The 13,748-nt window shown below is 46.3% G+C and overlaps 1 protein-coding gene across 1 annotated transcript in view; it reads left to right on the top strand.

Annotated features, from left to right (window-relative positions):
* The first annotated feature begins 1,182 nt into the window (after positions 1-1,182).
* Positions 1,183-13,748, top strand: part of LOC119174208 (uncharacterized) — a 43,280-nt gene continuing 30,714 nt past the window's right edge. Inside the window, exons 1-2 of the mRNA XM_075896002.1 lie at positions 1,183-1,269; positions 12,514-12,837. Coding sequence (XP_075752117.1) covers positions 12,527-12,837 — 311 coding nt within the window. The 5' untranslated portion in view covers positions 1,183-1,269; positions 12,514-12,526. The remainder of the gene's footprint in view (positions 1,270-12,513; positions 12,838-13,748) is intronic.

Here is a 13,748-nt window from a genome sequence, read left to right on the forward strand (position 1 = left end):
AGGTTAGATTTTAGATTCAGGAAGGAAAAATCAGCAGTCATAACTTTAATGATAACGAAGGTATAGTGAGCTTAGAATACAGGAGGTCACGCTAGAGATAACAGATAAATACAAATATCTGGGCGTATAGATAAGCAATGGGACAGAGTACCTAAGGGAACACGATGTATACGTGCGACTAAAGGTAAGAGGAATCCAGCAGTGATGAAAAATAGGGCACTGTGGAATTACAATAGGTATGCTGTTGTGAGAGGAATATGGAAGGGGGTAATGGTACCAGCGCTGACGTTTGGCAATGCGGTCTTGTGCATGAGATCAGAAGTTCAAGCAAGATTAGAAATTAAGCTACGTGGAGTAGGTAGGCTTGCTTTAGGAGCTCACGAAATACACCAAATCAGGGAGTACAAGGTGATATGGGATGGACATCATTAGAGGGCAGGGAAGCTAGCTGCAAGATAAAATTTGAGAAGCGATTGAGAGAAATGGGGGAGGAGCGTTGGGCTGGGAAGGTTTTCAGCTACTTGTACCTGAAGAATGTCGATACAGAATGGAGGAAGCGAACCAGGAATTTGGCTGGTAAATACTTAGAAAACAGCAGGGGGCCAATTCAAAAAGAATTATCGGTTAAGAAGAAGGTGAAGGAAGCTGAGACAGATACGAGGAGAATTGGCATGATTAAGAAGTCCGCACTAGAGATCTATCGAGTTTTTAAGCAGGAAATTGACAAGGAAAGTATCTATGATAATACTCGGGGTAGTTCTCTACTGTTTGAGGCCAGGACGGGAGTATTGCGAACCAAGATATATCGGGCCAAATACGAAGGGGTAGACACAGTATGCAGTTCGTGTGGAGAGGAAGAAGAAACTGCCGAACACTTGATATTGTTCTGTGAAGGGCTTCACCCTATAGTTCAGGATGATGGCGCAGAGTTCTTTAAAGCACTGGGGTTTAGGGACAGGGAGGGTAAAATAGGATTAAGTGGTTAGACTTAACTAGAAGGGGGTTATCTGATTGGTGGCTAAAGTCGAGGCACGAGTGAAAATTAAACCCTTCACTGCAAAGTACGAATCCTCAACCTCACTTTTTAAAGAAAAAAAAAAAGATAAATCTAATGGTTAGTTCAATAAGTATTCCGGCTAGGTAGCGTTAGCCGCCACCCAATCTAAAGGATACAGCCACATCCATCCATATATCCATTCAGCCACCGCGCGGCGCTTGCTCAAAACTGAAGGCAAGCCAACTCCGCTGGGAGCGCGAGCCTTTCCTCAGGTACAGTGTACTAGAAAGGCATCAGGTACAGAGGGTACCAGCCTCTCTTCATGTGTTCTGTGAGGCATCTTTCTAGAGGAGGCCTTGGCTGTGTGCTTAACTCTAGCTGTACAGTAGTGTCTGAATAACCAGTGTCACGTTTGCTTATAAAATTTAGTAGTTGTAACTGGCAACGCGTTGCGGCAGGTATACAAAGTGCGCAAGTTTGAAGCCGACGCGAACTTCTCGGAAAAAAAAAAAAACTTACTTGATAACGCTGTACTGAGACGCATTGGAGGTCGTAACCGGTAACATCGGACAGAGACAGTTGAGGTAAGTAAAAATATTCCTCTATAAAACAATGCAGTCCATTCTGTTGAAACGTTTAACCAGCGTTTCGGTGTTAAAACGGGATGCGACTAGCTGCGACAGCGCGCGAAGTGTGAGTTGCACTCGAGTGCACGAAAAACGAATGCGCAGCAACGCCGCGTGTGTACGGTTCTTGAATAAATAAAACTAGAATTTCTGAATAGCCAGCTACGTTGAAAGAGGCGCGCCTTTGCGCTCCATCAACAGGTCATGTTTAGCGTAGCGTGAAAAAAAAAAGGGGGGGGGGGGTGGCAAAAATTACTATTGAGCAGGGCAGCTAGTATTGATGATGCATTGTAAAGACCTTCCGATAGTACAGTATGTGGAGTGCTTGCTTGTCAAGTAATGCGTGGTCAGCTGTGTTGTCTAGCGTCTTCATGTTTATTTAGAAGTTAGAAAAGCATCGCCAGCACACCCCCGCTTCCAGGATTGGACCTGTAACTTGAATACGTGAATCAACCGGATATTGCCCGAGATTAGCTAATGCAAGACAGTCAGTGCTTGTGCAGTTTGAAAACTGTCATATCAGGAAACAATACTTGGCTATCAGCGCACTGCATGTCATCGTTCGATCGTGCTTTGGCCCGATCCAGATCGACATTGATCCGAGCAGGAGCTATGCCGTATCTTTCAATTCACTGCGATATGTCTGAGGAAAAGGTTACAGTACTCAAGAAAATTATGTACCATCTCCCAGAAAGGAACCCTGATTGGATGCGAACCCTGATTGGATGGAGGTGGGTACGGTTTCTAGTAAGTTTCATTAAAGCGTGTGGCAAGACTTCGTAGTCGTTTCTTGAGACACGGGCACCGGAACGAAGCAGGCGCATGTTTCGCCTTGACTACCACGGTCTTGTGATTGGTGAAGTGCACGCAGAGAGGTTCCTGCAGACACACGACGCCGAAGTGGCAGCTGCGGGTGAGGGAGAGAGTGACGCCAGCGTGCAGCTGAGGCATGGCCATGGTGTAAGATACAAACACTTTAGGTGTGCACACTTCTCAGCTTTCTCATGGCACGCGATTGACCAGATAAAGTAACAGCAACGCGTGTCCGTCGGAACGTGTCGGCAGCGCAGCTAGCAGCAAGCCAGCGCAATATAAAAATTTAAAAAGTTTTCACGTATTGTTGCTATAGCAACCGGTGAGGCCAGTGGAAACAAACGCCAGCGTTCAGAGAGCGTCGCATTTGTCACTCACAAAAAACTAGCCCTTGGGCTGCTTCAGTTGCTAGCGTGCCTTTGGCATGTTTTATGAAGTGGCGTTTCATAATTTCCGTTCGAAGAATGAACTTGCGATGTGGTGAGCAGCCATGAAGAAAATCGCGTGTAAGAAGATGTCAACACAGTGAGTGATTATGGGAAGAAAGTGCTTCATCAGTGGTTGCTGGTCCGGGTGCCCTGCATGCAAAGAAAAAGTAATACTATTCAATGTTCCTTCTGATCCCGAACGCCTGAAAGCATGGACTCGGGCGGTTCCCAGGAAGGACCGTCAGCTCAGCACAAAGGATGCAATATGCAGCAAGCACTTCTCAGATGACATGATTCTCAAGAAAAGATACTTCGGAGAGCTAGATGGAAAGATCCTGCTCGACGTGCCGAAACGAAGTGTTCTTTCGGAAGATGCAATTCTTTGCATTTTTCCGTGTTCAGAAAAAGAAAGTTGCCTACCATGGCGCACCCGCTACCACTGCCAAAGACCAGAAAGAAAAACTGCAGTGGCTTTATCAGAAGAGGGAGACATCAAAGTATCTCCTGAAACAATATTTGATGAGACTATTGAAATTGTGGTGAGCAGAGGAAGCGCGAAAGCTGCAAGTAAGCGATTTGCAGCTGAGATGTTGACAAGTGAAGATGAACTAGGCATCAAAAGTGACTTTTCAGGAGTCTGCTTAGACCCTTCAAACACCCACTTGCCAAGTTCTGAATGCAACCATCATACTCTGTGCGACTCCGATTGTCATTGTTTTCATTTTATAGAAGCTGGGTTTTAGTCATCTGGAAATCCGCTGTCAGTTAAAATACTGAATGTACAGCAAGTGAAGGGTGCAACTTTCGCTTTCAGAACTTTCCCGCTTGGCCGAACAGTTCACTCCCCGTTTGTTCCTAAATCATGTGAGTTGCGCTGTCCTGATGACTGGAGTGTTGTGAGTGAAGCCCTAAAAATTTCCGCTGAATGTAATATCTGTTCTGGTGGCCCAGTGCAGGAAAAATACACAAACGTATACTTGGAATTTGGCTACATGGACACATCCGGCGTTTGGAGTACACAAGCACCACCACAGCATGTTGTTCTGATTGCCTGCGGCAAAGCAGAACGCTTTGGCGGCAGAAAAACATTGGTCTCCGAGCGATTGGGCTGGCTGCCTCATTTCGTGCTTGCTTCAGTCGCCTGAACAGAAGGTTTTCTCCGCTCAACCACTTCTGTTTAAACAAGCCTGAAGTGTTAGTACTGTGTGCAAGCATGGATGATGCGAACACAGCACAGATATTTTATTGAACGAGTGTTAGCCTAAGTACCTACAGCAGTGCAAACAAGGGTCAAGGAGAGTGACTGCCAAAGATTCTTCCTGTGGTCTGTTGTATTTGCAAGTATGGGTATTTTTGGTCAGACATGCCTTATTAAAAGCTCGCAGGGACTCTTACGCATTTACCTAAGACAACTAGAAAGCAAAAGCCATCTTCTTATCCTCAGTAGATTGTTCTGATCTGGCCCTCAACTCCTGATGCTTTTCTGTCTAGCATGGCGCTGCACTTCCTCCACGGTCTGGCCACCCTTGACCTGGATTATGATGCAATTATGTCATCATGCGATGGTATGATGTCGCAAACTTTCGGGATATGTGAGATCACGTGCGATCACGTATGACGTCATTTTTGCTTCATTCATGTTGATGCTGATGGTCACATTCCGTGTTTCATGAGGCATGTAAGGATTTTGCCTTAATAATGTTTGTGATGTCTTGTTGGTATCTACTCTACCGACCAGCTTTGAACTTCTCCGATGGTAATTTTATAAATGAAGGCAGGAATCCTAGCTTCAAGCGAGGCTTTTAGAAAATGTCTTTTGTGGCCATTTTACAGACGTGTACACTCTCCTGTATGATGAGTAGTTGTGTACTTAATTCAGGTACATGTTACAGAATTGAGGGGGGGGGGGGGGGGTTGGACGTTGGTTGTTAGTGCAGTGTGCAAGAGTAACCATCTTCTTTGGTGGCTTTTCATTATGATGAATTCCACTATATGCTGTAAACCAAATTAATTTTTTAACATTACAGTGTTGGAAAGAAGAAAATGGAGTGAAATATTACCAGCTGAAATCTGCTTAATATTTTGATATCTATCATTGTATCTAATGTACTTAAGTCAAATTCTTTAAACCATGGTAAATTTATAAATCGGGTTTTTCTATTTTTTTCATTCAGGGTAATTTATTTTCCAAGTGACATGAGGTTTATTTACATTGCCAACCTGTGTAGACTAACGTTCTTGTACACTTCCAACTAGGCAACATTATCATTGTTGTTTATTTTGTCTATGTATGAGCATTAATAATCTTAATTGCCCATTGTTATATGCACCCTATTTTATGCACCTATGTTGTATCACTTTATCATTTTATGCACCTATGTTGTAAAATTGTATCAATGCATGCATTAAGCCATCCTTGTGTTGTGTTCTTTTATGTGCACTGCCCCTAAATCTAGGGCCAAATTGGTCTGCAGTATATTTAAATAAATAAAATAAAAAGCGATGCATCGTACAGTGTTCTAGGTACTGGGCATGTGCCAAGACCGTTCATATATGAAAATGAACTTGATGATATTTTTCGGTAACAGCGCGGCTACTCTTCGCTATTCACCCTTGAATAAACACACCCCATCGTAACAATATTTTGTTCTGTTCAACACAGATAAGTGTGCTTGACATTCGTCTGCTGTGAAGCATTCATTTTATACTATATGTGCGCAGCAAGTCAACTAGTACTCCGCGCATATGTGCGCAGTGCCAGATGAATAGCACTTGAGCATTTAAGTAATTTTTAGATGTAGAGCATCTTATAGTCGAGTTCAATCTAGTGTGCCTGTGTGGCACGACTACCCTCACATTCGCATGCACTTCCCCTCTCCCTATCTCGCCTCGCGACGCCGATGCATGCACCGTCTGCTAAGGAGTTTCTTCATTGAAAAAAAACCAACTGCTCATGCTGCACAACCATGCACTGGCCACCATGTATATATTGGCTCCGAATTTCAAACTCACAGATACCCGGTGGGAGATTTCTCCTGTGCGTTATTGAAGAATAAAAAATTGCAGCATCTGCATTAACTAGAAACAGGCTGCGGGTGTCTGTGTCCAATTGGAGTCTTTCATTTTTCAGTGCCCATTAGCAGTGATTGGCATGCTCCAGTATGAAACACTGGCGCTCATCGCGGCGTTGCGCACGAGAGAAACGTGGGGACGTACAAAACACGCAGGAAGCATAAGCGCCGCCTGCTTTGCATCTGCATATGGTTCCCTTTAGCAAGAGATGCTGTAATCTTTAAACCAACTGACTGTCAATTTATGGAACATACCATGATTCACTTGTGTACTTACACAAATTAAAAAGAAAAGAGTGATGTTATGCTTATGGGAAGCATTTTGCCCATGATATAGCAGCATTTATTGAAGTGCAGGGTGCATGCAGCATTGAATGAATATAGTATGCATGCCAAAGTTTAGAAAATACAAATTTTATATCAGTATCATTAATAGGTAAAGTGAATGTCGTAGTTCATTTGGCAAGCCCTCCTTCACCATTAGCAATGGGGTTTGAGGAGTTTTGGCATCTTTGCTGTTCACAGCATGACTGCCTCGAATACGTAACAGGAGTCCTTCGTGTACCTCTGATCCTAGGTGAATCTCGTGGTTCCCGATATGAGCCTCTTGTTTTCTCCAGCCAGTGTTTTCAATTCACCAAGAAGTGTACAGCATCACTGTGAAACTTCTGTGTCAACATGTGACGTACACTGTTGCTCCACAAATTCACTACCATTCACTCTTTGTATCCTAGCCTCCACATATGTGGACAGAGTATATCACTATTGTGAGATCAGGTTAGCCAACTTCAATGTTGGTATTGCTTCAAAATATTATAGAAACATAAAATATGTGTATCCGCTTTTGTGAATGAACAGCAGCACGTACATGCAGAAAAATGGTACTTTTCTGAAGTCACTTGTGAAGGTAGGTTTATGCGTATACTTTTTTGATATGCTCACTCTAAATTCATGAGTTTTAAAATTATTTGGCTTTATTTGGAAAAAAAGAAAGGGTTCATTTAGTTTTCATGTGAGTTTTGTTGCACTGCAAAGAACCAGTTTTGTTATTTGTGCTGCTGCATCCACGATTGTGGATTTCACGCGCCCAGAGTGGCACACAGTGTTGCTGAATGACTCTGCACAAAAAAATCTATTATAGCTAACAAAATGAGGTGTTCAGGAGGGGCACTCGTTCATGTAACAGAAGAGCAGTCACGACAAGTGAGACGGTATTAGCGGAACCAGCCTGTGAAATCAGTCAACCAAATGTTTTCTTCACAGTCAGACGGTAAGGGCCGTGATACATGGACAGAAGTTTAGTTCAGAGACCAGGTCTGGCTGAAGGGATGCGAACCCAGACGAGGTCATCAGGGCCATAAAAAGCCGCAGGCGTCGGGATATTGCGCTAGTGCTTCTGGTGTTGCTGATCAGCACTTGTGAGGGAGCGGGCACGCTGGTGACACTCTTCCATGTATTCAGCAGCTTGTGACACCATCGTCGACTTAGTAACATCAGCGTAGAAAGGAAGGAGGGTGTCTAGCGTGCAAGATAGCTCGGGTTTGTAATGGAGGAAGTACGTAGAAAAGCCAGTGGTTGCCTAGACAGCAGTATTATGCGTGTATGTGACAAAAGTGAGAACACTGTCACTGTTGCAGTGATATGTTGCAACATACATTGACAGCATATCTCCAAATGTATGGTTGAATTATTGATTTTGTCGGTATAGCAAACCATCCCCGATAATTTTATTGGTATAGCAAACCATCCCTGATAACAAAGTGCTGTATTTGATGGCACATGTCTCTAGGGATTTGTAATGGGGAGGTCGACTCGGCAAGTTGAGAAGTAAAGCGATTCAGGGATCTTTTCGTGGCTCCTGAAACATGTCACTGACACAAAGTGCAAATACGTTTGGGTAGGCAAAGACGGCGATGTGGTCAAGGGTCTGCCCATAAGACTGGAGCCAGCCAAAGTCTCGTGGAGATGTCGAGGAGAGGAGCCGGTGCAGTTGACAGGAACGTTAATTTACATTATATACAGGTTCAAGGTTCATGCCACAATGCTTTCGCTAGCATGCTTTAAGTGTCTCGGCACTCGTGTTTTTTGAAGTCCACGTCTTCCTAAGATTGAAGCGAAACAATGGAATCCAGGATGGTCCAATCAAATTGTCCTGTTTACCTCCACCCCCAAAATCAGAAAATGAAACACCGCTTCCCTCCCAACCCAGGGAAAGCAGGGAGGGGCACGCCCAGTTCGTGCCATGGCGAGGAACACTGCACAATACAGCAGGCGCACGACACAGCGCAGCGAGAAGATGATGGGTTCTACGTAGAAATCAACTCCATAATCCGTTGCAGTGATGAGTGTGCGGCATCAGGCAGGCTGTGGTTTGTGGAAATCGCAGCATGGCAGCACCACAGAGAACGTAAGAAAGCACCTGAACATGGATCTCAGTTGATTGGATTATTGTCCGCGGCACTCGGACCAACAAAGCCGCACAGACATAACCACCCTTTCTAAGCCGTTTTGACTGCAAAGAGCTCTTAGGCTGTCAGTCGAAGTTCAGAGGGCTCTAGGAGAAGAGATGGCTGTGCTGCAAAGTTCCAAGTATGACTTGCGTGTCGTCGCTTTTGGTTCACCTCTGGGAGTGCTGTCCTGCAATCGTTTCACGTTCAAGCGGCGCCATGCCAGGGAGGCCGATCACAACAACGGCGACTCATCACCACACTGTAGAGGTGACCGGGACAAGGCGTCTGCGTCAGAATGTTTTAGGCCAGATCGGTAAATGACGTGAATGTCGTACTCCTGTAGCCGAAGCGCCCAACAAGCGAGCCACTTTTAAAAATTACGGCATATTCACGGGGTGAATGATGATGAATGGGCGAAGCTCCGGAGGGATTCATCGGTAAACTGTGAATCTTCCGTGTAATTCGCCCAGTCGATCATCATGTAAAGACGTGAGAAACGCTGTGTGTGTATATACACAAATCAACTTTTTATTTGTTCTTAGACGATGGATGGCTTGCGATGTCCCTTGCCTCGCGCGCTCGCACATCGGGATTCTGTCTGCGAGCGCGCGCTGCTGCCGCCTTGCGCTCTCTCCGCTGTGCAGCTTTATCCATCCGGCGACTCCGAGCGCGCGCCAACAGCGAACGGATTTTATTACAACGCTCCCCCTAGCGTACGTCGCCGCACTAAATCGAACGATTGCCTTCAACCAATGACACGCGCCATATGTGACATCATTCCTATTTTATAAGATCTCGCGTCTTTCATCAACTACAAGTACCGCTTTCTAGTTTATAACATCTTGCATCTTTTCATCATCAGCTACAAGTACCACCATCTAGTAAACACTACAAGAACTAAACGAGAGGTGGCTACATACAGGAGACGGTACCGCCATCTAGTGAACACTGCAAGAACTAAACTAGAGGTGGCTACATACAGGGGACGGTACCGCCATCTAGTGAACACTGCAAGAACTAAACTAGAGGTGGCTACATACAGGCTACAGGGGACGCACAGCCCACGCCCTAAGGAGCTTCGCCCCTAAAAGGAAAGCCAGTATAATGCAGGATTATTTGTAACCACGCTGAATGGGCACCCGTAAAGATTGGGTCGAAACTTGTCTATGGCCCATATGATGGCTAGGCACTTTTTTCGGTGACTGAATAAATGGCTTCCGCGTTTGTGAGCATACGACTGGTGAAAGAGACAATGTACTCATCAAATCCAGGCTTACGCTGGACGAGCACAGCACTGAGATCAACCCTGCTACCATCTGTGTGGATTTTTGTCGGGGAAGAAGATCAAAATGTCGCAGTATTGGAGGGGGCGTAAGAATGTGGCAGAGTGTGGTGAATGCATCATCACCAGCCGATGACCATCTAGAAAAGTCGCTATTGCCGAAAAGGTCAGTCATGGGTGATATGACGGAGGCAAATTTTCGAATAAAACAACGAAAATGTGAACATAAGCATAGAAAGCTACGAAGTTCTTTTATGGTCTTTGGTTTAAGAAATTCGGCAAGGAGTTTTGTGTGATCCGGAGGAATTCCATCTCTTGATACATACAACATGGCCCGAAATTGGGAGTTTTCGAGCACTGAAGCAGCACTTCTTTATGTTGAACTGTAGACCGGCAGAGGTGAGGCAAGTGAGCACTGTCTCGAGGCGCTGACAATGGGTTGAAAAGTTGTTTGAAAACATCACGATATTGTCTTGATAAACGGGCATGTCTGCTATTTCATGCCACAGAGGATGTTGTCGATCATGCGCTCGAAAGTGGCAGGTGCATTGCAGAGCCCGAATGGCATGACGTTAAATTCGTGTAAGTCATCGGGGGTAACGAAAGCCACTCAAAAGATGAACGTCATCCGTAAAGCCCAGCCACTCTCTGCACAGTAAATTGGAAGGTGAGGAAAAAGGATTTGAAACATAAATTGCACTTGATATATCATGAATGGTCAGAACGGCGGAAGGAATCGGGAAGCACTGGCAGCAGACAGCGGTTTCAGAAGGCGTAAAATGAGCAGTTCAGCCAGTAGAGACATCACAAAAAAGTGGAACTAGGGCAGATGAGAATGGCGGTATTGGAGTGTTGGCAACAGAAACTCTTGCAGGTGAAGGTAACGAGTCGAGTAAAGCAAAGCCGCATAACGGCGAGAATGCTACTTTGGCCGGAGCACAGTCGATTATGGCATGGTGAGAGCAGAGAAAGTCCCAGCCTAATATAATGTCATCGGAACACTTCGGGAGCACTAAAAATTCAATGGCATAAATATTTTCAGTCATAACAATGTGCCATGCACGCAGCAAAAGGGCAAATTTTTTTTGTGCTACAGTGCTAAAAAAAAACTAGGGAAGAGCCTTTGTTACTTTTTTGAGTCAACGGCAAAGTTTATCAGTCATTACAGACACTGCGGTGCCAGTATCAACCAAAACAGGTATATGTTCAACGGACACAAGAACGACGCCTGGTGGCATAAAACAAGGTCTCCTTGAGTTCGGAAGATCCATAGGTCTTGGCTCCGGAACTGCGGCTCTTAGTTGTCCTCAGGGAAAGGGCGATCGTGACATGCATAGGGGAAAGGGGACTGCACAGAGGTGAAGGCGACTGGCGTCTGTTGAAGTTTTGGCAATGTGAAAATGTGTCCATGGCGACAGGCGGGCCAGATGCGGTAGGCTCAGGTCGCGGTGGGAAGTGTTAGGCAGACGTCATCACGCAGGAAAAACTCGCGCCGCTGACAAAATTGTGCTACGTGACCCGCAAAACCACAGGCAGTTGTCTTGAGTGCGCCATTGGTTCTGAAAGCATGGTGGTGGTTGGGAGAAAGGACGGGTAGCCTTTCACACTGAAAAATCTGAAAAAAGCTGATCACACTGAAAAAGCTGCCCATTCGAAGAAAAAAAAAAGTGCTCAAGGTCACGAGGTTCGCGTGTCGTTTTTCTGTGGCCCTGCCATCCCTCCCTGCTTAGTGTGGGGATCTGAGGTGCGCCCGTGACCATTTCGCGAGCATTCCACCGTACGGCCGCTCCCTTTATCTTTTTCTGCTCTGGTAACGGGGTGTGGCGATAGATGTAACTGCGCGCGGGCGCGGCACGTGTTACGTGCGCGCCGAGAGAGCTCTCTCCTTTGTGGTCCTCGCCGGGTAAGCACGTGTTTCCTTCGTTCGCGTCCCCTTTGGGAATTGCCGGGCTGTAGCCTGCCTGGGGGCCTTGGCATCCAGGCAGGCGTGTTTACTTGAGTGCTAGCTTCGGTACTGTTCGCTAAGCTGCCTAGTGCTTGAAGTCCACACTAGGCAGCTTAGCGTACCACACCGAGCCACACTTGCCGTAGGCCTACGCATACGAGGTTTGCTCTAGCTCTCTCGGCCAGGCCCAGTGGCCATCATGAGAGTGCGCCGCATAGCCGCGAGGGACCTTTTCTCGACCGGCGTGTCAAAGCTCGCCATGGCCTGCTGCGACGTGCTTGCGGTTTCCCCTTATCGTGAACGTCCGCGTGCGGGAGCTTTTGCTCTCTGCGTCATGGGAGCGGACGTTGTACTGTTGCTCGGGGTGCAGCCAAAGACAATAAAGTGTTGGTGTATTTCTGTTATTCGAACACTGTCTGTTTTGCCGAGCCACGCTAAACGCCTTGTTAGTTGAACGCGAGTAGGTGACGGAGTCGCGGCCCTGTGGCTTGCTAAGCGTGAACCTGCGGTGAGCATCCGCTACGGTGAGTAGCGAGGTCACCACATTAGCTTTCAGCGCTTTCATCAAAACGAGAGAAGAGAGAATGCAATTGCAGCATGCGACAAACCTTTGTAACTCCACTCCCACTGGACGGATTCTTAAAGGTATTGCAGCGTTGGATTTGTGGGGGAATTAGATCTTCCAGCAAATTCATTCTATAGTTATTTAAAGAAGTGTTTCAGGACCCCTTTAAGTTAGTTTCTGAACCAATATTTAATTAATAAGAACATAACAAGTAGAGAAATATCAGATTAGCCATTGTACTTTGGGATCTCTTTTTTTCTCTGTGCTAGCAGTAACCACTATCGTTTAGGGGCAGAAAGCATGACAGTGGATGGAGCGACTAGCCCACTTTTCCAGATACGGTGAAGTGATGGCGGAGGAGCAGGATGTCGACATGCCCAGTGCGTTGTCGGCCGCAGCGCAGTCAGAAAGCGTGGACGACTTCGCCTTCGAGCTTCCGGCCGAGCTACTCGACGTCTCTTTTGTACTGCCGGATGAGCCCAAACCGACTCCTGCCGAAGATCCTGAGCCACCCCCCAAGCCAAAGAAGCCACGAAAGAAAAAAAGCAAGAACCGGCCTGCCATGCCTGTGCTGCGTTCGAGCCGTGGTCGGGACTTGAAGACCACCGCGCGGTACAGCAATGCAAAATTCAAGGCCGATGAGAAGCCGTGGACAGTACCGTGAGTGGACAGTCGCGAGGCTGATAGAGGAATCAGTGATTTAGGCTAGTTAATTTTGCCTAATTGGTTTTTCACGAGCTGCCACATTTAGCGGCCGGACACTGAAAGCAGACGTTTAAAGGCCTGACCCCACGTATCCATCGCAGCGTGTCGGCGCATGTCTTTCTGACACCATGTCAAGCCCTTCCCAAATGGAAAAAGAGAGCACGTGGCTTCGCGTAGCCATGCGCCCACTCTATAGGGAGAGGGCGTGGTGCCACGTCATAAAGCCTTGCACTTGGGGTCAGGCCTTAAAGGGGCCCTCCAACACTAATAAACCCACATGTTTTGTTCGTGAGTTGTGTAGACTGAAGTAGACTGAAGACAGACTAATGCAGCAAGAACGGCAGTGATTACGGCACGCAGTCAGAAGTTATTCGACTTAGAAAATTCAAATTACAAGAACAAAAAAGTGCTGACCCTCAGATGGATTTTTGCGGGGTAACTTGACCACATTTCACTCACCCGTGACGTTGGAGGGCTGTCTTAGTGAAATAAGCTGGAAGCTCCTACGTAGGGGAAGCTCGCACCTTATTGTTGCTTGTTCTTTTTTTTTTTTTTTTTTTCAAAGTAATGTTGACTTTGTTGCGACAGTAACAAACGCGATGGCTGAAGCCTGGCTTGCCAGAACGTGAGCGGGAGCTACTGTGAGTTATTTTCTGCTGTTTTTTCAACATTCCGGGTCACTTCCTCCTCTTATTCTGAAAAAAGAGCTTGTGGAACGACCAGGACAGTGTACTGTTGACCCTTCACGTGTTGATTGGTGTGCGCCCGACGAATGAAAATCGTGCACTGCACCCCTTCAGCAGCACATGTGTGGAAAGAGACAGCTCGCAAACTCCCAAAAACAATAAGAGGGAAGAAATAAAGAG

The sequence above is a fragment of the Rhipicephalus microplus genome, chromosome 5 (genome assembly GCF_043290135.1).
Source record: "Rhipicephalus microplus isolate Deutch F79 chromosome 5, USDA_Rmic, whole genome shotgun sequence".
NCBI lineage: Eukaryota > Metazoa > Arthropoda > Arachnida > Ixodida > Ixodidae > Rhipicephalus > Rhipicephalus microplus.